Source organism: Myotis lucifugus, unplaced genomic scaffold (assembly GCF_000147115.1).
Source record: "Myotis lucifugus unplaced genomic scaffold, Myoluc2.0 scaffold_394, whole genome shotgun sequence".
In the NCBI taxonomy this organism is placed as follows: Eukaryota; Metazoa; Chordata; class Mammalia; order Chiroptera; family Vespertilionidae; genus Myotis; species Myotis lucifugus.
This window is the reverse complement of record NW_005871442.1, coordinates 152195-178098: the sequence shown is the minus strand read 5'-3', so window position 1 is coordinate 178098 and position 25904 is coordinate 152195. Positions and strand designations below refer to the sequence as shown.

General features: G+C 43.8%; 1 protein-coding gene and 1 non-coding gene across 3 annotated transcripts in view; both read left to right on the top strand.

The window, feature by feature from the left end:
- Positions 1–15831, top strand: part of PANK3 (pantothenate kinase 3) — a 29569-nt gene extending 13738 nt beyond the window's left edge. For both annotated transcript variants that reach the window (XM_006102028.3, XM_023743478.1), the window contains 4 exons: positions 3203–3379; positions 5996–6119; positions 10072–10197; positions 11339–15831. In XM_006102028.3, the coding sequence (XP_006102090.1) occupies positions 3203–3379; positions 5996–6119; positions 10072–10197; positions 11339–11389 (478 nt within the window). In that variant the 3' untranslated portion in view covers positions 11390–15831. The remainder of the gene's footprint in view (positions 1–3202; positions 3380–5995; positions 6120–10071; positions 10198–11338) is intronic.
- On the top strand, positions 4198–4331 carry LOC111823110. The gene has a single exon (XR_002826114.1). It is a non-coding gene; the product is annotated as a small nucleolar RNA SNORA5 (small nucleolar RNA).
- Positions 15832–25904: the final 10073 nt, after the last annotated feature.

The following is a 25904-nucleotide window of genomic DNA, read 5'->3' as shown; positions in this document are numbered from 1 at the left end:
GCGGAGGGTGGGAGGGGAACCGGGTGGAGGGGAGCTATGGGGGGAAAAAAGAGGAACAACTGTAATAATCTGAACAATAAAGATTTAATTTTTTAAAAAAAGAAACACCAATGATTAGAGAGAATCATTGATTGACTGCCTCCTGCACACCCCACACCAGGGATCGAGCCTGCAACCCAGGCATGTGCCCTTGACTGGAATCAAACCCAGGACTCTTCAGTCTGCAAGCCAACGCTCTATCCACTGAGCCAAACCGGCTAGGGCAGGGGTGGGCAAACTTTTTGACTCGAGGGCCACAATGGGTTCTTAAACTGGACCGGAGGGCTGGAACAAAAGCATGGATGGAGTGTTTGTGTGAACTAATATAAATTCAAAGTAAACATCATTACATAAAAGGGTACGATCTTTTTTTTTTTTTTTTAGTTTTATTCATTTCAAACGGGCTGATCCGGCCCTCGGGCCGTAGTTTGCCCACGGCTGGGCTAGGGCCTCATTTATATTTTAAAGTAGCACTCCTATTTAAATAATACTTAAGTTTAATAAAATTATTTTCTTTTTGTGGTGGTTAAAAATCTACCTCCATTGTAATTATGCCAAAGAATTACAGGAATGTACCGTAGTTCCCTTTTATCTGTGGTTTTGCTTTCTGCAGTTTCTGTTACCGTATTTCGAAAATATTAAATCACTAGAGGCCTGGTGCACGAAATTCGTGCACTGGGGGGGTAGGATTCCCTCAGCCCAGCCTGCCCCTCAGTCCGGGAGCCCTCAGTGGATGTCCTACTGACGGCCACAGCCTGGCAGCAGAGGCTCGGAGCAGGCATCCCGTGTGTGTGTCTGCTGGGGCCTGCCGCCAGCCACACCTTGGAGGCTTGGAGCAGGCACCCATCTCTGTTGATCTCTCAGGCTCCTGGCCTCCACTGCATGTTGTACTTTCCCTTGAGCTGTGGCCAGGGTGGGGTGCTGCCTGCAGGCCATGCTTTCCTGCTCTGGGATCACAGCGGCGACCCAGGAGCAGGCGCACATGGGAGCTGCCTGCAGGCCGCCCTTTCCTGCTCACCGATTGCTGGATCGCCAGGACACCCGGGGTCACGCCCTGCTGGGTGCTGCCTATGGGCGGCACTTTCCTGCTCTCTAATCGCCATGGGGTCCCAGCTGGGGGCGGGCCTTAAGCAGCGCAATTGTGCTGCCTAAGCCCCGCTGCCCAGGGCTGCACACAGGGCCCGGATGGCGGCTCACGCTGTCCCGCCCTGCCTGCGATATGCAAATTAGCCGCCATCTTTGTTGGTGGCTAATTTGCATATCGTGCTGATTAGCCAATGGGAGGCGTAGCGAAGGCATGGTCAATTACCATCTTTGTCTATTATTAGATAATTTACAGAGTTAAACAGAGTATGAGTTTTAAAGTGCACACTGTTCTGAGTAGCATGATAAAATCTCCACACTGTCTTGCCCATGATCCACCCTTTGTCTGATCTCTCCACACTGTGTATGTACACTCCCTGCCCCTTAGTCACAGAGTAGCATCTCGGTTATCAGACCTGCTGTGGTGGAGTTACAGCACTTATAGGAAGTGATTATTTTATTCAATAATAATGGTCCCAAAGCACAAGAGCAGTGATGCCGGAAATCCAGAAATGACAACGAGAAGCCTTAAAGTTCTTTAAGTGAAAGTTCTTGACTTAATAAAGAAAGAAAATAAATCGTATGTTGAGGGGAACAAATTTTCTATGCCTAAAATTGTGAAGGAGAAAAATGCCTGCTAGTTCTGCTACCACACCTCAAACTGCCAACATTACAGCAACCGTGTGTGATAAGGGCTTAGTTAGAGGGAAAGGCATTAAACCCACGGGTGGAAGGTGAGCAGAACCTGTTTTCTGACTGATGGCGACGTGGTGCCCCAGAAGCACTGAGCCTACAGGAGGACGTCAGCCCGGGGTCCCCTGACACGAGTGCCCACATTCACATAACTGTTATTACAGTGTATTGTTAGAATTGTTTTATTGCATTATTAGTTACTGTTAATCGCTTATTGTGCTTAGTTTATAAATTAAAGTTTATTATGGGTACATATAGGAAAAATAGAGTTCATTACAATCTGCGGTTTCAGGCATCTGCTGGAGGTCTTGGAACGTGTCCCCCACAGATAAGAGGGGACGACTATATTACCTACTTAACACGTTAAGCGCCCTATCAGTCACCAGTGACTGACACTATACTTTCCATCCGGAAGACAAAACAGGCTGGGCACTTAATGTGTTAAATCGATTCTAAAAGATAGAAATTCAGCCTGTTCACTAAATTCCAACAGTCATTCGAGGATAGAACCTGTTTGAAGTTTAGGTGAGACGAGGGAGCAAGGGCTTTGATTTTAGGGATTAGAGAGACATGATTTTATTTTATGAGCATATCCAAAAGAATAATAGAACCAAGTAAACTTCTGTCTTAACATGATGCCCAGCCTGACATAAACCTCCTCGCTGTGTTTATTTCTGGGTTCTGTAAATGGTAATGTAGCACTGAACTGCTTTCAGCCTTCTCAGGCCAAGTAAGTAGGCCTTCCACAAAATCATTTCCTGGAAATCATGTAGAATCAGAAGTTTTCTCCTTTCACTTCAGATGGTACACATTTTTAGCACTTAATCCTTTCACATGCACATAAAAACATTTATTGTTAGCAGTAAAAAGTATAAAGGATCAGATGAAGTTATTGGAAGATATAAAAGACCCTCCTGCCCTAGCCGGTTTGGCTCAGTGGATAGAGCGTCAGCCTGCGGACTGAGGGGTCCTGGGTTCGATTCCGGTCAAGGGCACATGCCAGGGTTGCTGGCTGGATCCCCAGTGGGGGGCATGCAGGAGGCAGCCAAACAATGATTCTCATCATTGATGTTTCTATCTTTCCCTTTTCTTCTCCCTTCCTCTCTGTAATCAATAAAAATAAAATGTTTTAAAAATAATAAAATAAAAGACCCTCCTGTCCTCATGTTGTTTCCACCAAGTGATCTTTTTTCTTCTATTCTTCGACCTGGCCAGTTAGGTTTTGCTAAGCATTTTTAACCTTTCCTCATGTTAATATTTCAGCACTAAGCATTAGCAATATGTTGTTTCTATGTGTTTATTGAATAAATAAGTGCTCCACCCTTTTAGTCTGGAGAAAGAATACAGTGTGTAAATGCAGCTCATAGAGTTTCTTTATTTTCTTTAGCCTTGGAGGAGGTACCTTTCTGGGCTTATGCAGTTTATTGACTGGCTGTGAAAGTTTTGAAGAGGCTCTTGAAATGGCATCCAAAGGAGACAGCACCCACGCTGACAAGCTGGTCCGTGATATTTATGGAGGAGATTATGAAAGATTTGGTCTGCCAGGTTGGGCTGTAGCATCTAGGTAAGTTTAATACTTGTGTTGTGATTAAAGTTGTTTATTTATATCCATATATAAGGAATTCATATAACACCAAAAAAAAAAAAAAAACTCCAAACAATCCAATTACAAAATGGGCTGGGGTCCTAAACATACATTTCTCCAAAGAGGACATACTAATGGCCAATAGACATATGAAAAGATGCTCAACATCACTAATTGTCAGGGAAAGGCAAATTTAAGCCATAATGAGATACCACCTCACACCTGTCAGGATGGCTGTCACCAACAAATCAGCAAATAAGTGTTGGCAAGGTTGTGGAGAAAAGGGAGCCCTGGGGCATTGTTGGTGGGGTTGCAAATTGAGGCAGCCACTATGGAAAACAGTGTGGAGGTTCCTCAGAAAGATTTAAAGTAAAACTGCCACAAGTTCCGGCAATCCTACTTCCGGGTATTTATCTGAAGAAATCCAAAACATTAATTTGAAAAGACATATTCACCCATATTTTCATTGCAGTGTTAATAACAGTAGCCAAGTTATGGAAACAGTCTAAGTGTTCATTGATAGACAATTGGATAAAGAACTTGTGATACAATGGAATAGTACTCAGCCATAAAAACGAATGAAGTCTTCCCATTTGCCACAACATGAGTGGACCTAGAGGGTATTATGCTAAGTGACATAAGTCAGACAGAGAAAGACAACTATTACATGATTTCACTTATGTGGAATCTAAAAAACAAATAAATAAACTTACAGCTACAGAGAACAAATTGATGGTTGTCAGATGGAAGAGGATTGTGGGGATGGGTGAAAAAGGATTGGATTAAGATGTATAAATTGCAGCCATATCAAATTCGGTGCCTGCCCACCCATGGCGGGCACTGGCCCAGAAGGCTGCCACAGAAACACTGTGGTGCATGGGCCCTGATCCCCTCTGCTGGGCCTCAGGGATAAGTTTGGCTACAGACATCAAGGAAGAAAAAAAAAGAAGAAGAAAAAGATATATAAATTACCCGATATAAAAACAGTCACAGGAATGTAAAGTACAGTGTAGGGAATATCTATAATAATAAAAGCATAATATGCTAATTAGACCGGACAACCTTCCGGATGAAGCTGGGGCTGCGAGGGAAGCCGGTGCTGGCAGCTGGGGGATGGAAGGCCTACTCCTCATGAATTTCGTGCATCAGGGCTCTAGTAGTCAATAAAAATGTAATAACTATGTATGGGTGTCAGATGGGTACTAGAATTATCAGAGTGATCATTTCCTCCATTATATAAATGTTTAGTCACTAAGTTGTACACCTGAAACTAATACAATATTGTATGTCAACTGTAATTGAAAATTTAAAAATAAAGTTGCTTATTTAGTTTTAGAAAGCATTAAATATATCAGGAAGTTGTAAGGGGGCTTCTTCTTACTCAGTTTGATTCCAAGTTTTGAAGGCTCATGTAGTTTGAGAATTAGATCTTAGATGTCTTCCTGAGTGCACCCTATAGGAGACCATTTTTATTAATCCTTGAGTATTCTTTCCATGATTATGTCTTTTCAAATTAGTGTTCTGGATTTCTTCAAATAAATACCCAGAGGTAGGATTGCTGAATCTGTTGCATTTCCATTTTAAATCTTTTGCAAATACAAATACATATCCTTATCCTCCCCTTACTTAGAAGGTAACATTTATATACCATTGACTAGCATACTGTATATCAGCAGTTCTCAACCTTCCTAATGCCGCGACCCTTTAATACAGTTCCTCATGTTGTGGTGACACCCAATTTCATTGTTACAAGTTGAACATAATTAAAGCATAGTGATTAATCACAAAAAACAATATGTAATTATATATGTGTTTTCCGATGGTCTTAAGCGACCCCTGTGAAAGGGTTGTTCGACCCCCAAAGGGGTCGCGACCCACAGGTTGAGAACCGCTGCTATATATACTTTTCAACGTTTTTTTATTGATTTTTTTTTTAATTTTACTATTTTTATAGAGAGAGAGGAAGGGGGAGAGAGATAGAAAGAGACATGGATTTGTTATTCCACACTTTTGTTGTTGTTAATCCTCACCCGAGGATATTTTTTCATTGATTTTTAGAGAGAATGGAAGGGAGGGGTAGAGACAAAAACATCAACATGAGAGAGATACTTCAATATGAGAGAGACACAGGGCAAGGCTCGAGCCTGTAACTGAGGTACATGCCCTTGACCAGAATCAAACCCAGGACCCTTTAGTCTGTGGGCTGCTGACGCTCAACCACTAAACCAAACCAGCTAGGGCAATATATATACTCTAACAGCATATATATATATATATACATACACACACACACACATACACACACACACACACACATACACACACACACTCTAGTCTTTCTCTGCCTCCTTTACCTTCTTTCTCTCCCTCCCATCCCTCTCCTGCCTCTATTCCCTTCCCTTCTTTCTCATTAACAGCTTCATGCTATTTCATTGTTTGGTGATGTTTGGGTTCTGTTATTTTGGTATGTTCAGTTTAGTGGTTCAATTAATAACCCTGTATTTGTGTAGATTTATCTGTAGGATAAATTCTCTGTATGTATGAAATGTTGCTTTTTATCAGCAGGTTTGATTTTGTTTTTTCATTTCTCTGCAGTTTTGGCAACATGATTTATAAGGAGAAGCGAGAATCTGTTAGTAAAGAAGATCTAGCAAGAGCTACTTTAGTTACTATCACCAATAACATTGGTTCTGTGGCACGAATGTGTGCTGATAACGAGGTAAGAAAATTTTAATATATGAAAAATGTGAATTGGAGTTTTATGTACATATAGCAGGGCTTCTTCATGTTTCTTACAGAGACCTATAGGATAGAGACCTAATCCGTTAAACCCCAAGACTCATGGATGTATGTTAACACCCAACACTCATTAAGTGTGTATATTATGTACCCAATTGTTACATGACCTTTCAAGAAAGTAGCAGGTAATTCAAATCAGAAATAGCACAAATAGACATTTACATTTTGCCTTCTCAGAAATACAGTCACGTGCTGCCTAATGACAGGTACATTCTGAGAAATGCGTTATTGGGTGATTTCATTATTGTGTGAACATAATAGAGCACATTTATCACAAACCTAGATGGCACAGCCTACACACGCGTAGGCTGGATGGCAGAGCTATTACTCTAGGCTACAAGCCTATACAGCATATTACTTGTACCAAACAACATGAGATTAAATCAAGCACAAGAAAAATGGTGCAACCAAGAGACCCATAGATCTATGAGGCTGCGGCTTCTGCTGGTGTAAAATGGCATACTGTTTTATAGCAAGCTGTCTTCTTTTTAGAAAGAGAACACTCTAGAATTACAGTAAGAAGTTTATAGTATAATATAGTATAATCCTATCTAATAAAATGCTAATATGCAAATCAACCAAACTGTGGAATGAGCAGTTGCTATGATGCACACTGACCACCAGGGGGCAGACGCTCAATGCAGGTGCTGCCCCCTGGTGGTCAATGCACTTCCACAGGGGGAGCACCGCTCTGCCAAAAGCCGGGCTCACGTCTGGCAAGCTCCGTGGCAGTGGCGGGAGATTCTCCCGTCTCCGCGGCAGTGCTAAGGATGTCCGACTGATGGCTTAGGCACACTCCCTGTGGGGAGCAGGCCTAAGCTGTTAGTCAGACATCACCCAAGGGCTCCTGGGCTGCCAGAGGGATGTCTGACTGCCAGGTTAGACCCGATCCCCGGGGAGTGGGCCTATGCCGTTAGTTGTACATCCCCTGAGGGGACCCGGATTGCGAGAGGGTGCAGGCCAGGCTGAGGGACTCCCCCCCCCCGCCCAAGTGTGCACAATTTTTGTGCACCAGGCCTCTAGTAAGTATATAAGCCAGTAACAGACATTTATTATCATTGCCAAATTGTATATACTGTACAGAATTGTTCTGTACTTTTATATGACTGGCAGTGCCGTAGGTTTGTTTACACCAGCATCACCACAAACATTTGAGTAATGTGTTGTGCTACAACATCAGGATGGCTGTGAGATGGCTATGACATCACTAGGTAATAGAAGTTTTCAGCTCCATTGTAATCCTTTGGGACCATCATCATATATGTGATCCTAAAATGTCGTTAGTCGGCACATGGCCATACATGACCTAAATCTCTTAAAGATGTAAGAGAAAAAGGCAGTGTGTTTTAGTGTGTTTTGTGTTGTCTTTTTCCTGGTACTGTTGCATTTGATTGGTGAAGTGCTTGGAAGTTTTCTTACTGCCCTCGGCTTCTTTACAGTGCTGCCTTGTTGCATATGGATCAAGCAGCATTGTACAGGGCTATGAAGGCATTGAGACTCATTCTTCGTATACTTACGAAAAGCATGTACTGCTAGCTAGACCTATCTCATATTTGGGTTATTTTTATTTGAAGGAGACTATATATACAATTCTTTCTTCATGTGGTAGATATATTTGTCCATTTAATTTATGTTTTTTAATTGATTTTTTTATTTTCAGAGAGAAAGGAAGGGAGGGGAATAGAGAGATAGAAACAGCCATCTGCTGCCTCCCACACGCCCCCTACTGGGGATCGAGCCCGAAACCCAGGCATGTGCCCTGACCCAGAATCAAACCAGCAACCTTTTGGTGTGTTGATGATGCTCCACCATTGAGCCAAACCGGCCAGGGTCCATTGAATTTTTGTAAATGTCAAGTACTTTTAACTGAATGGAGACTTGGCTTTGTAAAGGAACCCTTTATTAGTCTTCATTCATTCACTTATTCGTTGGATAAATATGTACAGGTCGCCATGTGCTAGGCATCGTTCTAGGCCAGTGATGGCGAACCTTTTGAGCTCGGCGTGTCAGCATTTTGAAAAACCCTAACTGAACTCTGGTGCCGTGTCACATATAGAAATTTTTTGATATTTGCAACCATAGTAAAACAAAAATTTATATTTTTGATATTTATTTTATATATTTAAATGCCATTTAACAAAGAAAAATCAACCAAAAAAATGAGTTCACGTGTCACCTCTGACACGCGTGTCATAGGTTCACCATCACTGTTCTAGGCACTTGGGATACATTAGTGAAGGAAACAGTGATCTCTGACGTGGTGGAGCTTACATCTATTCGAGTGATGTAGTAAATAAGTATTTAGTTTGTGTTAGGTAACAAATGCTGTTTTTCAAAATGAGAAAATCAAACAGGACAAAGAGAATTTGAGAATAGACCAGAGCGTGGCAGAGGACAGATTGCTGTGTAATTGGGTGGTTGGAGGAGGCTTTATTGAAAATGTGACATTTGCACAAAGATTTGAAGGAAGCAAAAGAATCATACATGTGGATATTTTGGGGGGAAAGAGGATCCAACAGAGAGAACAGCTGTGCCAAAACCCGAATTAATGTTCTGAATTATTATTTAAATCCAGAATTTTATTTCTTTAGTTTTTAATAATAGTGTAGTTAAGTTGGTTGAGGGAATCACTAGCAGGCATTTTAACCTCAGTTTTGGGGGTCCACTTTTGAGACCTATTTTCTTAGCCCTATGTCTAGATTTTCACTGGCCAATTGTCTTAACAATAATTCTGGCCAGAGTTCACGCTGGCAAATCCAGTGTGCAAACATGTATACTCAAAGGGTCAATTTATTAGTAAGAGTAGAAATAGGTGTTCTGGACGTACATATTCTGGAGAAACCAGTTCCTCCATCGAAGGTTCCTAGCCGTAGAGACACCTAAGGAGCCAAATTAGTGAGTGGGATCTTAGCAGAATGATGTGATGGGTTAGGTGGGAAGCCTAGTGGTCGGTGTGCGTGCCATACCCAGTCAGTGTTGCTCTCCAGCTCTGTATAAAGTCCACAGGTTGCGTGTCATTGTTGAGCATACATTGCAACATACTGGCCAAGTTTACAGCTGTTTTTAATCCTAAACACATTTTTTAACATATTTTATTGATTTTTTTTTACAGAGAGGAAGGGAGAGGGATAGAGAGTTAGAAACATGGATGAGAGAGAAACATTGATCAGCTGCCTCCTGCACACTCCCTACTAGGTATGTGCCCGCAACCAAGATACATGCCCTTGACTAGAATCAAACCTGGGACCCTTGAGTCCGCAGGCCGACACTCTATCCCCTGAGCCAAACCGGTTAGGGCAATCCTAAACACATTTAACTCTTCTTTGGTTGATCTCCTTTAATCTCAACAATAGCACCTCTCCAGATTGCTATATTAAATGAATTCTTTCTTGGCCATTTTCGCAAACAGGTCTCATCTATAATCATTTAAGTAGCATCTTTTCCAGAACTTTTCTTTTTTAAAATAGACTTTATTTTTTAGAGCAGTTTTAGGTTCACAGCAAAAATGAGTGGAAAGTACAGAGAGTCCTCATATACCCCTGACCCCATGCCTGCCAACCTCCCCAGTTTCCATCCAGCAGCTCACTGACTCACTCATTACCACCCATAACCTACACTGACACACATCACCATCCAAAGTCCATAGTTTACACTTGGGTTCACTCTGGCTGTACATTCCATGGTGTGTAGTAATGTCCAAAAGTCATGTTTTTAAATATACAGGATTATGGAGGTATATGCCAGGAATGTAGCAGGCACTAGCAAGTGGTAGTTATTTACATTTTTAAGTAGAGATTTTGTAAACCCTCTTGTATTGTGAAACCTATTTATAATTCTTTCTTAAAGTCATTTTATTTGTTCTTTTCCTTTAGAAAATAAACAGAGTTGTCTTTGTTGGAAACTTTTTACGAGTCAATACTCTCTCGATGAAACTTTTGGCATATGCACTGGATTACTGGTCAAAAGGACAACTGAAAGCATTGTTTCTAGAGCATGAGGTATGACAGCAAAATAATGTTTGTGAATTTTAATAGCATGCTTTTATATGCAGGCTTCTTGTGTAAAGTACAAACTACAATTTACCTAAATTGTATATTGATTCCTCACTTCAGTTTGAATTGGGGGATCAGGGTTACTGTAACCTGGCAGGCACCGCATTAAGTTGAGACTTCACAGTTCTGAGAGAGTAGTATCAACTCCTTAAATATTGGGCTTGTACACTTAGTGGATCTTATTTTCTCCCCTGAGGTAACAAATGTTAAATGTGAACAATACAAAACTATATAATTTAGCAATGAAAATGAATCTTCCCACCACAACCTCACCCTCACTGCCAGAGATAACCACTGTTAACATTTTGGAGTTTATTATTCTTTTTTTTTTTTTCATATTCACTACAGCCAGTTAAATTTTGATCTAAGCAAATATCAGTTTACATAATGTTTCAGATTAAGTAAATTTACCTCAAATTATTTTGTTTCTGGTCAGTCAACTGGCTACAAAAGTTTTAATAACACAGGTTCAGAGCATTTCCTTAAAAGCATGCATATTTCATTGTCACTGCTCACTGTAGAGATCAGAATGAGAAACGCCAAGTTGCTGCATGCGGGATGGAGTCACTGAAAGTGGCAGGCTTAGCCAAGGGAAGTTAATTGAGGAAAGCGGGGGAGGGGGCACAGAATTGCAATAATAGCCCTAGAAATTTTAGTGTCTAAAAGCCACACTTTGCTTTGCCGGTGTGGCTCAGTGGTTGAGCGTCAACCCTTGGACCAGGTTACTGTTTGATTCCTGGTCAGGGCACATGCCCGATTTGCCAGCTTGATCCCCAGTAGGGGGCGTGCAGGAGGCAGCCGATCAATGTTTCTGTCTCATGATTGCTGTTTCTCTCTCCTTTTCTCTTCCTCTCTCTGAAATCAATAAAAAGACATTTAATTTCTTTTAAACCACACTTTAAAAGTAGGTATTTAAAAGGTGTATATATTGAGAATACATTTTAAAATTTTTTATAATAGCTGACAAAACAAATTGGTAGATTTCTGAATAGATGTTGTTATAATATAAATGTGTTCTTAATAGTGGTTCGTACTGTATGATAATTTAAGAGCTGCACTACATTAATAATTGTTTTAAATTATACAGGGATACTTTGGAGCAGTTGGTGCACTTCTTGGGCTGCCAAATTTCAGCTAAAAGCATCAGGTTTATCTCTGATAATAAATGTCATCCAAGAGGAACTGAAAACCACAGGCATAATTGCTGCATTATTTGTCACTGGAAACGAAGGATAAAAGAGTAGCACTATTCCTGTTGCTTTTTAAATGTCAAAATGGTAAGCTGCTAAATGTTGCCATAGTAACAGCAAGAACTCGGTAGCAGGTGAAGTATTTCTAATTGAGATGCTTTCCCTTTTGTATATAGCCAGTGTTAAATCCTTAAATGCAGTACAGCCTCTGATTATTGAGCTTTCTCTCAAAAAGATTTTCTATTTATTTTATGTAGCCAACATTGCAGTACTGTATGCTCAAACAAATCTTAAAAGGCTCAGAAATGTTTATCTCATAAAAATAATTAATTCTGAATATTTGTTACAAGTCTGTTCTATGTTTTGGGTATTAGTAAGCAGACCGTAACATACCCTGTATCAAAATTAATTGAAATGGCAATCAAAGATGATAATTTTATGTGATTTTAGAAGTGTCAAGGCAATACTAATTATTCATTGTTGTTTTCCTAACATATCCCCCCCCAAAAAGCATGTTTATGTGATCTTTGCCCAGAAGTATAACCTTTTTAAAAGGAGTACCTTTTTCAAATGCCATAATTTAATTGAAATATTAGCCTGAATTTTAAATGAATCTAGAAAATGCAGATATTTGGCGACATTGCACTTTCTCGATTTCATTGTTAATCAGTACATTTACAGTGGTTAATATTTTGTAATTGGAAGCTTAATTATTTGGAAGTGCTATGATGAGTTCCCAAAGACTCTTCTAATGAAGTATGGTTTGCATGCATTGAAGAGTTCTTTCTGTGCCACATTTATCTCAGGGCCAGACTCAGTCCTTTCTGTCTAATTAGGTCTGAACCATCAAAGCTAAAGACTTAATTCTATTATGGACAGCAACAAAATCACATTTACTCTAAATTGATGTTATAGAAGTCAGAGTTCTTTTGAAACTGGAATTCAGAGGCCGTACTGCAGAATTATAAAAAGGATCAGTGTTTTGTACATCCTGGTAATAAAAGAATTATAATTCCTAAATTTACTGTAAATCCCTTTGCCTTAGAATTTGTTCTCTATTTTGAATCATTTTTTATAATGTTATAAACCTTTTCAGATTTTTACTTTGGCAGTAACATTTTAGAGCTCAGCGACGTCGTTAGAGACTATTGCTCATGGCTTTTATGAAGTATTGAGGCTTGGGAAGCTAGTCACCTCCTAAAGTTACCAGTAAGTCTGATGTGCTTTGAAGAACGTACAGCTGTTTCCATTACGGAGAAGTATTGCGGTGTTTCCACACAACACAGTTTTGCTCCATGGAGAACAGTTTTCACTAGACTATCAAGAGGTGCTTAGAATTTTCAGAATCTGTGCTCAAATACTTATAATTCGGTTTTCTTTTATTTAAAGACATTAATATGAGAACTGGTGAATATGTAGAGAAAGTATGTCAACATAATTTTTTAGAATTTAGAATATTTAGATCTTTGGATTCATGTCATTCAGTAGATATTTTGAAAACCTACGACCCCAAAAAAGATTGCCTTTTAATTAGAGAGTTTTAGAACTAGTGGCTTTCAGTTCCATACCCCAACTTCCCCAGGACAAAGTATTGGTGGACTTGCCTGGCAGTTCCTTGTTCAGCTACTTTATTTAAATACGTGGACTCTTAGTGAAGGAAAAGTCAATGCTATTGCCAATAATACACATGGTAATTGACAGGCCTTTAGGAAGTTCAGAATATTTGCCAAATATTAGACTGCAGGGGTTCCTGAGTTTTTTGCCTTTGTGTGCAAATGTGATTGCTGTGTTATAAGTTCTGGTTTCTGAAAGTTTCATTTCTGTAAGCGAAAGGATGCGGCTCAGAGGGAAGTTTTTCCTCTGTGTTCAGCGGTACTTTTGCCTTCTAAGAGTAGCTCATCACTCTTAGTCTCACCTTGATTTCTTTTTTCTTTTTTTTTTTTTAATGTTTTTATTGATTTCAGAGAGGGAGAGATAGAAACATCAGTGATAAGAGAGAATCATTGATGGGCTGTCTCCTGCACGCCCCCTACTGGGGATTGAGCCTGCAACCCAGGCATGTGCCTGCCGGGAATTGAGCTGTGACCTCCTGGGTCATAGGTCGATGCTCAATCACTGAGCTACACCAGCCAGGCTCGCCTTGATTTTTAAGGCTGCATTCTTGGGTGGAAAGCTTAGCAAAGCAATAGCTTCTAAATGTCCTTTGTAACCAGTCTGTATTATATAGAAAATTTTTCATATTTTTTGTGTATTATTTTTTTCTGGTTGAGCACTTAATGCTTTTTAATCTATTGCATTTGAGAATGTAGTTCAGAAAAAGACTGAAAGAATAATCACCAGAAAAAAAGAATGTGCATTATTTTTCATTTAACTTACTGTGTTGTGGTATGTACTAGTATAAGCAAAATACTAGAAACATGTTGCCTTTTGTAATAATACTCTTTGACCTGTTTAAGATGATTTGCCATGAAATGTCAATGATGTCCTATTTCCCAGTAAGTTGGTTTATCTTACTGTGTTTTATTCTCACACCGGAGGAATTCAGCCAACTTTGTTTTTTCATCAGATAATCTCACAAAATGGTATGCTTTGTACTACCACTACCTGTTTTCAGTACTGAGCCTGGTAACTGGCAGACCCAAGAAAGAATTTTCTTCCTTTAAAGTGTTTTAATAGCCTATATTTTAAAAACTGTTGTGAAAAGTAACTCATCACAGCTTTTGAGTAATTTCCACTTTCAAAAAGTTCCGATGTCTTCAGCAGTCCCTGTTGTTGGGGTTGTCAGTCTTGTGTGGTCAGCGGACGTGGGGTCATAATTTGGTTTTGTATTAGAAATAGCACCGGTCACTGGCCTAACTTCTTTAAATGTTTTCTTTATTTGTAAAACAAGGACATTGATTTGTCACAGTGGGATCATCAGTTACCATCAAGTTCCTGGGAAAGGCAGGTACTTGCCTCATGTGGCAGCGTCTGCAGTGACTGACCCAGTCGGTTCAGATGCTGGCCTCATGTCTTGGGATGTATTTTATGTGTATATGTTGATAGGTACTGGACTTGAATTCTCACCCAACCAATAGGATGGTATTAGTTATTTATCATGTTATGTTACTGCCTATAATGAGCAAGTAGATGTACCTTAAACTAATATGAAGGGATACATACATATATTAAAGTGTGTAAACATATCTGGAATTTTTGTTGTGTTAACTTCAAAATTATATGTGCATTATTATAACTTTATTTACATTCTGGCCCTTACTATAATCAAAGATTATTTTTCTTAAACATTTTCAGTCTGCTTGCCACAGCTGCCACTAATTTTGTGTTTAAAAGAACTAATGAGGAATGTATTTTTCAAAGGCATAAATGAAGGTCAAAATCAAGATTTTGAATTATATAAATATGCAACTAAATTTTAATTCTAAAATAGTGCTGTTTTTCTTTTTTTGCTATTTCTTAACATCTTTCACACGTTGCAGTGCTTACAGTTCCAGTAGCTATCAAAGGGCACATCTGCTTAACATCATTTGTAAAGTATGAGTAGATAATGCAGATGGTTTGAGGTCACTTGAGCCTCGCCCCCCTCTGCATCATGGCTGCTGTGCCTGCAGTCAGCAGTTGTCGCAGGTGTGAAGCCATTTTGAAATCTGCCGGTTTTTTTACGAGGTGCCCTTTTTAGTTTACAACATTTAGAAACAGCAGGTAACTCTGCAGTCTCCTTGTCCAAATATAATGAATGGAATTAGATGTAAGTCATGTTAAGATGGTTTTATCATTTTTTATACATTGTGTGTTTTCACTTTTTTGACTTTTTACTGAAGTTCAATGGCATTTGTCTTAATTCTGCCCAGTTACTGACCAAATCATAAACAGATGTTTGTGTGTGTTAACTTTACTTCTACAAGCCATTTCAGTTTAAGTTGCCTTATTCTCTCAAGTTGTTCTTGTCAAGTTGTCCTTGTCTAAGCTTTGTCATGTTGGAATCCTAACACTGAATCTGATGTAAAAATGTATGATGTGCTACAAATTTTATTCATAACAAACTAAGTTATAGCCTATTGTAACCTATAAGACATTTTTTGTAAATTGTCTAATTTATTTTTTCATTTATGTACAGTTTCTTATGTAAATTTTTAGACTGTTTGTTGTGGCCTGTTCTGGAAACATTCTCCTCCTCTTCCTTAATGCTTATTTGCATGAGAGAACCTTGGGTTTGGCTGTTTGCACTGTAGGATTTGGCTGGTTTGCACTCTATGGCCATGAAGCCAACTTCAGCATTCTGCCTTCTTTTCTGTAGCTGGACTTTTTCTAGTTTTGTTCATGTTCTAAATGTTAAAATCATGCTTATTTCCTACTTTCCAAATAAATTCACTAAGTTGTTTACTATGTGCATCTTTGTATGAATTCTTTATTTTACATATTGTGCTCCCACATTTCCATTCTGGTTCAATGTCGGGTCCAACTGAAGTCGGCTACAGCACAATGTACACACCGAGGCAAGGACTGTGTGCAGACTGTCACCTCTGCATCCCCGTGCTTGGCACAGAGAAGGCGGGCGATAAATAAATAAATAAGTGTGTGCTGAGTGAATTCATTGTAGAGAAGTGTTACCTCTCCAGTCCGCCCATCTCAGACAGAAGTAACAAAGATGGTCACCACCTTCCTCTCCACAACATTAGGAAGCGCCAATGTTCCTCAGGGATGCAAACCTGATAAATTAATAAAACGTGAAAAGTGCTGCTTTTCCTTGACTGGAGGCCATGCTGCCCCACTCAGAAGTGAGTGTGTTCACATCGTTCCTTCACGCCTAGACGTGCTCCACAGGAGAGGCCATGTGAAGTACATAACCTGCCTGTTTAAAAAGAAAAATCCAGTAAACCTGAACTAGGATGAAAATGGAGACTAAGGGAGAAAATGGTGAATTTGGTGTGGAAATAATAGATTTGAGGTGTAGAAGTATAGAAGCGATTGGAAATAAACTATGAAGAGCAAAAGCAGTTCAAGGCTATAAAATAAATGTTCAGATAGGGGGAAAGGGATTGTATTGTATTCTATACACAGACCAAGTAAGTTTTTTTTTTAAAAAAAATATGTTTTCACTGATAGAGAAACATCAGTGAGAGAGAGACAACATCATTTGGCTGCCTCCTGCACCTCCCCCACCCCCACTGGGGATCGAGTCTGCAACCCGGGCATGTACCTTGACCTGGAATTGAACTGTGACCTGGTGCATAGGTCGATACTCAACCATTGAGCCACACTGGCCATGCCAGACCCAGTAAATTTTGAAAACAAGATGTCTCTTATGTTTGCATGTTCCTCAGTTGAATGTATTGTATATTGAGCAAACATTGTTCACGTTTCAGCATCTAAAGTCTTAATTACCTCCTGTGCTAAACATTTTATAAATTCGTATTTCTGGATTTTGAGTGTCTTTATAAAGTTTTGTTTTGTTGGGGGTTTTGGGTTGTTTTTTTCCCCAAAAAAATAAATTTAGAAAACCTGGCTGGTCCTTTTCTTCTCCTTTACATAAAAGTTGTTACTTCTTGCCCTAACCAGTTTGGCTCAGTGGATAGAGCAGGGGTGGGCAAACTTTTTGACTCGAGGGCCACAATGGGTTCTTAAACTGGACCGGAGGGCCGGAACAAAAGCATGGATGGAGTGTTTATGTGAACTAATATAAATTCAAAGTAAACATCATTACATAAAAGGGTACGGTCTTTTTTTTTTTTTTTTTTTTTTAGTTTTATTCATTTCAAACGGGCTGGATCGGGCCCGCGGGCCGTAGTTTGCCCAGGGCTGGGATAGAGCGTCGGCCTGCGGACTCAAGGGTCCCAGGTTCGATTTCGGCCAAGGGCATGTACCTTGGTTGCGGGCACATCCCCAGTAGGGAGTGTGCAGGAGACAGCTGATCGATGTTTCTCTCTCAGTGTTTCTAATTCTCTATCCCTCTCCCTTCCTCTCTGTAAAAAAATCAATAAAATATATATATATATTTTAAAGTTGGTACTTAAAGTTTTGCTCAGAGGGTCACAGCACACCCCGAAGTGCAGGTGACTGGGCCTTTGGATGAGTAAGTGCGTATTTCCAGTCAGGACTCTAAACAGAAACCACGTCCTGGAAATAGTAACAGATTAGCAGAGCCACGAAAGGCGTGTTCTTTGGGGGTGAAGAGCCCATTTACTCCTTTTCCTCTCCAAGAGTTTGGAGTCAGTTACCCTGATATCTTCGCAAAAATCATTTTTATCATATCTAACATGCCTTTCAGAAAATTCAAGGCCCTAATCCTGGAAAAAGGTTAAGTCAGTACATATTATGTAGGGGTGTGTGTGATAGCCTGTGTTTCCACATTCGCTAGAACACCTGCTCAGGACAATTCTTTTAATACTTCAAAAAATCATTTTGTTGTATTTGTAACTATTATTGATTTTTGTTAACCTTTGGTTTGGGACCTGTTTATTTTTTAATTTTTTAAGTATGTTTTGCCCAGCTGGCTGAGTAGTTTAGCATCGACCCATGAACCAAGAGATCACTGGTTTGATTCCTGGTTATGGTACATGCCCAGAATGTGGGCTCAGTCCCCAATAGGGGGCCTGCCAGAGGCAGCCGATCAATGATGTTTCTCATCAATATTTCTATCTCTCTATCCCTCTCTAAAAAATAAATAAATACATAAATAAATAAAATTTAAAATATATTTTTATTGCCTGGCCAGGGTGGCTCCATGGCAGTGGTTGAGCATCGACCCATGTCCCAAGAAGTGGCTGGTTCGGCCATGTGGGACTTGTTTATTTTTAATATTCAACTTTATTAAAGATGTATGGCTTAAGTACAATAACACTTAAATAAATACGTTTGATAAATTTATGCACCTATGTAACCATCACTCCAGAATACTTCAATCACTACAAAAAGTCCTCTTGCCTGGCCAGTGTTGCTCAGTGGTTGAGTGTCGACCCAGGAACCAGGAGGTCACAGTTCAATTCCCTGTCAGGGTACATGCCCGGGTTGTGAGCTCAATCCCAGTAGGGGGTGTGCAGGAGGCAGCCGATCAATGATTCTCATCATTGGTGTTTCTATCCCTTTCCCTTCCTCTCTGAAATCAATAAAAACATTAAAAAAAAAAGTCCCCTTGGCCTCCATCCTAGTCACTTCCTGCCTACTCCCGTTCCCTGGCAACCGCTGATCTGCTTTCTGTCACTGGATTCAATTGCTCTTTTCTAGAATTTTCGTATACAGCGTACACTTTTTTTTTTTCATCTCACAATGCCGCATCCCTCCCAGCTTTAAGCTCCCTGGAATCACTCTCTGCTTTCTGTGTATAGATTTACCTACAGTATGTATTCTAAGCCTTAGAAACTGCCGTCACAGCGGGAGAGCTCAGCATCTCTCTCAATTCCTGACAGTTAAAGCAAACAACCAGCAAAACAAAAGGGAACGCCACAGTTACAAGCTTGAGCTAAGGGACATCATGGTGCATTCTGCATCCAGCAACAAGAGAGAACATACTCATTCTCTCAAGCACATGTGGGACATTTACAAAAACTGATCAGAAAAAAAAAACTGATTAGGTGCAAGACCATAGCGTCTCAATAAATGTTTAAAAATTAGACCACATTAAGCACATTACAATACAATTAAGTTATATGACAAGAACAAAAAACACTATAATTGCTGACAGCTTCAGAAGCGGTGTTGAGTAGTGGTGAACAGCAAGTATTCTGAAAACCAAATCATGATGCGTACCTGAAACTAATATAGTGTGTGTTAATTATACCTAAATTTTTTTTAAAGCACGTATTCTTGAGCATGGGTTCAAGAATATGACTTACTAGGCATATGTTTTCAGGCAAATTTTGTAAATTCCATGTGCCTCTCCAGATGTAGAATGAGGCTGGCTAGCAATCTACCTCTTGTGGTCATCACTCAAGTTCAGCAGGAATCAGAGTCCCACCTTTCAGACACACAGTAGGACTGCACTTCCTGGCTCCCTGTGGTTGAGCAGGTCGATCTGACTAGTGCTGGCTGACTAGCGACTGGAAGTGGTCTGCTTGAGACCTTCCGGAGCCCACTTTCCCCTCTAGCTTCACAGCCAGTGGCATTCAAGACGGTGCTGCTCTGTGCCCACCCCAAGTGACTAAAACTAACCGAGGCCCCTCTCCCTCAACCCCCCACAAAATAATGAAGGCACTGTGTTACGAGGGAGGAAACTCTTCATTTAGGCACAGACTCCGGGGGCTTGTTACCACAGCATAACCCCCCTGGTATAGGTATCCCAGCTGATAGGAATGGAATCCCACTGAAGAACAAAATCCTACAACGTGCCTGATAACTTCAAAGGTAGGTAATGTGCCAATGAACTTGGTCACAGGAGAAGCTGGAAAACCAACTGTCAGTAGCACAGATTGGCAGCTTTGCTTCCATTTAATAATTTACTCCAATAAACGGGTGGGTTCAGAAGGGACCTGGCCAGTTTGCGAGCAGAAATGAAGACAGAGGGACAAGGACTTAAGCAAGGAAGTGACTAATGATGGACCAGGAAGTCTTAGCCAGGTAAGGAGGGAGTGAGGATGTGGGCAGGTGGGTTGAAGGGGTGATGAAAGGTGGTGTCAAGGGCGTTGGAAGTCCTCGTGGGGGTGGATTAGGGGTTCCTAAAGGCAGTGAGGGGGGCAAATAAGTGGGGAGGAAGGAGGTTGGGTTGGGAGAAGATTAAAATCATGAGTAGCCCAGCCAGTGTGGCTCAGTGGTTGAGCATTGACTTATGAACCAGGAGGTCACGGATTCAATTCTGGGTCAGGGCACATGCCCAGGTTGTGGGTTCAATCCCCATTGGGGGGCATTGCAGGAGGCAGCCAAACAATGATTCTCTCTCATCATTGGTGTTTCTATCTTTCCTTTCCTCTCTGAAATCAATAAAATAATAAAATAAATAATAAAAATATTTTTATTTTATTGTTTAAAATATTACAAATAGTAATAAAAATATTTTTGTTAGAGATCACATGAGTAGGCCTAGCTGACGAAGCTCTGTGGTTGAGCCTCAACCTATAGGCCAGGAGGTCACGGTTTGATTCCCAGTCGGAGTGCACGCCTGATGTAGTCGAGGGTCAGGGCCATCTGAGCGCCATGAGGGTCAGCTCGCTGCGAGGGGCCCCAAACTAAAGGCTGCGGCATCTTATGGTCCTGGGTGGGTGGTTTGGGAGCGAGGGGAAAAGGCTTTGGGAGAATTCTGAGCGCTGAGTCAGTGTGGGGCGTGCAGGAGGCAGCCAATGGAGTCTCTCGCTATTGATGTTTCTATCTCTCCCTCTCCCTTCCTCTCTGAAATCAATAAAAACATTTTTTTTTAAATCACATGAGTAGGTGAGAACAACAACGTTTCCATAGAAACCACCTCCAGCTTCTGCCTCAGCAATGCTCCTCACGTGGCAGAGCTGGAACACTCGGCCTCGCACAGTGGCTGCCGCACGCAGCCAGGATGCTTGCGTATTGTTTCCAGGCAGAGGCTTGGGGTGGAGAGGTGCCTGAAGGACAGTGGCCCTGGACCTGTCGCTGATGGGGGGCTCGGTGGCCGCCAGGGACTGAAAATGGCAGACATGAGAAATAAAAGGGAAAAAGGCAAGATTGTGGAAAGAAACACAAGGTCTTTTGCTCAAGTGATAGAAAAGCCCATTCAAACCAACTTAAGTATTGGGAACCCCACGTAGAGTCTGGAAGGGGCGGTAACCATGTGTAATGGGCTCCAACGCAGTGTCTCAGGCCTGACGAAGGGAGGCGCTCACAAAGGCTTCCCCTGGCGCACCTCCCGGGGGTGGGGGGCCGCCCTTCCCACGCCGGGCCTGGGGCACAGATGCCGCACTGTGGTCTCTGAGGGGGGTCTCAGTCCAGGGCTCAGGGCACCTGGCTCCTATCCATCACCACCATTGCTAGGTCTCCTTCAGGCCCCTCTGCCTCCTGGAGGGAGAGTGGGGGGCCCTGAAGATGCCTGTCCCCTCTGACTCAGCGCTCAGAACTCCCCCACTCCCAGCCTTTCCCCCTCGCTCCCAAACCACCCACTCAGGACCAGAAGATGTGAGAGCCTTTTGTTTGGGGCCCCTTGGAGCGAGCTGACCCCCATGGAGCTCAGATGACCCTGACCCTCGACTAGGGGGCCCCATTCTGTGGGAGAAGCGGAATGGGGACGGGCTCAGCGATTTCTCCAAGTTTAGCCTCTTGCCCATTCCATGGGAGTCAGTACAGATGCTCCTGATACACCCATCGGCGGTGGAAAATACCAGAAGCTGAAAATATGCACCTCACCTACCCAGAGCCTGGCCTGCCTCGGAACACTCACATGGGCCCCCAGATGGGCAAAGGCATCGAACACAGGCCACCGTATAACGAAGCGGTGAAAGCCTGTGTGTTTACTGAATACGGCACTGAAAGCGCAAAGCACAATGGTCGTACGAGTCCTCGCCATTCACGTCCACGGCTGAACGCGCCTGGCACACAGACGGGCGTTTGTAGACATAATTGGGCGGAAAAACACAAAACAGTCTCCAAAAACCCCAGCGACCCAGCACCTGCAGGGGGTCCCTCCGTCGCCGGGCTGCCCAGGGGTGCTCAGCCCAGCGTCCCGGGAGAGGACCACACCCAGGGGTCACCAGCCCCGGAAAAGATCAAAATTCTAAATCTGAAGCACAGTTTCCACTGCACACGGACAGCCTTCGCACACACCACTGTCAAGGTGAAGAGCCGCAGGTTGCAGCACCGTAAGCGGGGACCACCTGTAAGCACTTGACTCTCATGTTTGGCTCCTTGCTCTCTGAGCCACTCGGACCCTGGCCGCCCCGGCTCAGCAGAGCTTCTGACCAGCACCATCCACACAAACACGTCAACAGCCTGGTGTCCGGCACAGGTGTCAACCCTCCCCTGGAATCCGTGCTGTCTCAGAGGCCCCCGGTACCAGCAGGCACGCAGAAAAGCTCAGCTGTTATTCTAAGCACCGTCCTAAGCCTGCCTTTCGCAATCACGGGATTTTAGACGGGGGTGGGGGTGGGGGGGAGGGGGGAGGGGGGCCTGCACCACATTAGAATCACCTGTGAGGTCTTCTAAGCCTGGCGGGAGCCAGGCCTTCCCTAGAGCATCTGATTTTCATTTCACTGACACAGAAAGACAGAGAATCTGCTCCACAATATCCCAAACCGCCCTCTTTCCAGCTCCACCAACTTGTCTGAACTCAGTCCCAGGGACAGGAAGTCCACAGGGACGACTGCCATGCCCGCCCCCTGCCCCCCCTTCCTCGAGCCCATGTCCCCAGCTCACGTTCCCTGCTTGTGGGTCAAGCCTCAGGCCCAGGGAACCCCGCTTCCTCGTCTCCCCCAGGCCATCCTCCTGAGAGGGGACGTTGCGCCCACTTGCAAGTCCAAGGCGTGGCTTGAAGGAGGCTGTTTAAAACTCCCCTGGGGCCTGAGGCCTGGGGGTCTGCAAACTGGCTCCTGAGGCCTCCCAGGGTGTGCGCCGGCCGGGGATGGGGAGAGAGAGGCGCAGGCCACGCACAGGCAGCCCCACCAACGTCAGGGGGCTCGGACGCCGGCGCCCATTCCACTGCCATGCATGAGGCTGAACATCTCCGGCTCGGTTTTTCCGGTGCTTGCTCTCATCCTTAGTTTTAAAACAATGCATGTTAAAGTCAGAGACATGCTCAGCCCGCTCTGTCTAGGACAGAAGTGCTTGAGAAATACGAATGTAGGAGAACCCGAGCGTACTCACTGCGGCTCAGACGTGCGGCCTGCCGCTCAGAGCAGGGCTGCAGCTGGGAGGCGAACTGCCGATTTAAAGGAAGGGGTTTCAGCTGGTGTAAGACAGTCTCCTCTGGACAAAGGTCCGTTCCCCGGGGCTTCTCCCTCCCCAGCCTCCCTCCCTTCCTCCCTTCCTCCCTTCCTCCCAGAGGCAGCCGGGCAGGAGGTCGGACCTGCGTGCTCCCCGCTGGCCCCTGCCGCCTGCTGTGGGCCCGAGGTTTAGCTCCCGCGGCTGAGCGCCAGCCTCCCTCCCGCACCTGCTGCGGGAGTGATTGCTCCAGCTGCTTGTCCTCTGACACTCACAGCGAGTTCGCCAGCTCCTCATGGGAAGCAGACCTCTCAGGAGGCCTGTAAGCGCCTCGCCACCCCAACGCAACCCCCGGCCTTTCTGCCAACTCGCAGTCCTCAGCTGCCTGTTACCTTACACTGACATTGAGAGGAAAGACAGGAGGGACAGCACGCAGGGCTCCGTGCAGGTAATTCAGGTTGCACGGCGGTTCCTGCGTCAGGACTCACGAGCCGGTGAGGCGGGCTCCTGTAGCTGAAAGCTCCCATCCAGCCCTCGGGTTGTGGGCTGACTGGTGCTGCGTTCAGTTCAAATGTCCAGGCCCTAACCCTCCAGGCGATCGTATTTGGAGATGGGGACATGAAGGCGGTCATTAAGGTTAAATGAGAACCTCAGGGTGGGGCCCTAATTTGATAAGGGTCTGAACGCGCAGGGTGGGGGAGGGGGAGGAGGGTGTAGGGGGTCTTAAGTGGTGATGGAGGGAGACTTGACTTGGGGTGCGAGGCACACAATGCAGGGTACAGATGATGTGTTGCAGAATTGTGCGCCTGCAACCTGTAGGATTTTGTTAACAAGTGTCATCCTCATAAATTAAATAAGAAGGAAAAAAAATAGGAGAGACGCCAGATTGCTCTTCCCCGCTCTTCCTCTCCCCCTCCCCTCTCCCTCCATCGCTCTCTCCGCCCCACCCCCACCCAGGCGCACACAGAGAAAGGCCGCAGGAGCCGCAGGGAGAAGGCAGCCTGCAGCAAAGGAGGAAGGCGCCACCAGGAACCACCTGCTGGCACCTTCACCTCAGACTTGCCGCCGCCAGAGCTGGGAGAAAATAAATGTCCATTGCAGAAGCCACGCAGACTGCAGGGTTTTGTTGTGACAGCTGAGCAGCCTAGGACACTTAGAGACCCCCATTTCCTGCCTCCTGGGAACTCTCACATCCTCTGCTCTGGGCAGGTCGGGGGCCGGCCTCACTGCCCACTGGGGCCTCCAGCCTGGACCTTCCCTTCCACGTCCCTTAGTCCTGACTCCCATATTCCTCTTGGTATTTACCGTGTCGTTCCATTGGCCAGGAATCCATCTGCAATGCAGAGACACTCTAGGAGGTTGCTTTCATGCCCTGTGTCCAATGTGGTCCCACTGAAAGCTCCCATCCAGCCCTCGGGTTGTGTGTGAAGAGTGTGTGTGTGTGTGTGTGTGTGTGTGTGTGTGTGTGCGCTCGTGTGAGTGCTGATGCAGGAGAAAGAAGCCAGGTCCCCATGCTCTGTCCCCCTCCTGGGCCACAGACACCTGTAAGAAAGAACCCAGGGCTGCTTGTGGAGGCTGAGCCATCTGAGGAAGGGCTGGGTCCTGTAAGGTTTTGAAAGGAATCTCCCTGTGCCCTAGGAATCCATCTCCAGCCTCAGGGTTTCAACCCAGTAATGAATTAATTAGCCTAGGACTGGAGAGAGGGTTTTCAAAGTGCGGGAGCCAGCATAGACCTCCGTGGAAGGGCCGTAGGGTTTGGAGTCAGATTCCTGTGGCTCTGGTTTCTGGTTGGGACCTTACCTGGGGCATCTTAAGCTAAAGCTCATCATCTGTCTGAACTGCGGTCTCCCACCTGTGGAGTGGGAGTCAGGATCCTAGCTTTGCAGGGTTGTAATGAAGACTTTACATTTTATCTTTTTTTTTTTCCTTAGGACCTGCTTTTTTGTTTGTTTCCTTTATTGATTTTTAGAGAGAGAGGGAGAGGGATAGAGAGATAAAAACATCAATGATAAGAGAGAATCACTGCCTCCTGCACGCCCAGTACTGAGGCACGGGCAGGTGTCCTGACCAGGAATCAAACCAGCAACCTCTTGGTTCATGGGTCAACGCTCAACCACTGAGCCACACCGGCTGGGCAGGAGTTCACCCTCCATGGAAATGCCTGGCTCGGGTTTTTGTAGATGTGTACTCCATCCATCGTCTTCCTGAATCAGTCTGGCCAACAAATCTGAATGGTAGCTCCCCCCTCCACCCCCACTTTGTAGCTGTGTGGGTGTGGTGGGGGACTGGGTTGGGGAGGAGTGAAGGGGTGGCTGCCTTATTACAAATCTGATTTATCTTTTTTTTTTTTTGGTTCAAAAAGTATGTCCTCAGAAAACGCAGACTAACCGTTATCTCTGCCCGAGCAGGTCTGAGGGACCCACTCTCCGCTGCATTAGCGAGCAGTCACTCCCAGCTACGGGGCCACCACTTGGCAACTGGCAATGGGGATTTTCCAAATGTGTGAGTGAATGAGTAAATCAAAGGCCTTATTAAGGCCTCGTTTGGAGCATGCCCAGCGCTCCAGGCATTGCTCCCTCTCCCTGGAGTGAGAACCACAATGAGATGCACCGAGTCCAGCAGCTCAGGGTCTGCAGGAAATGCTCTTCAGAGACAGGG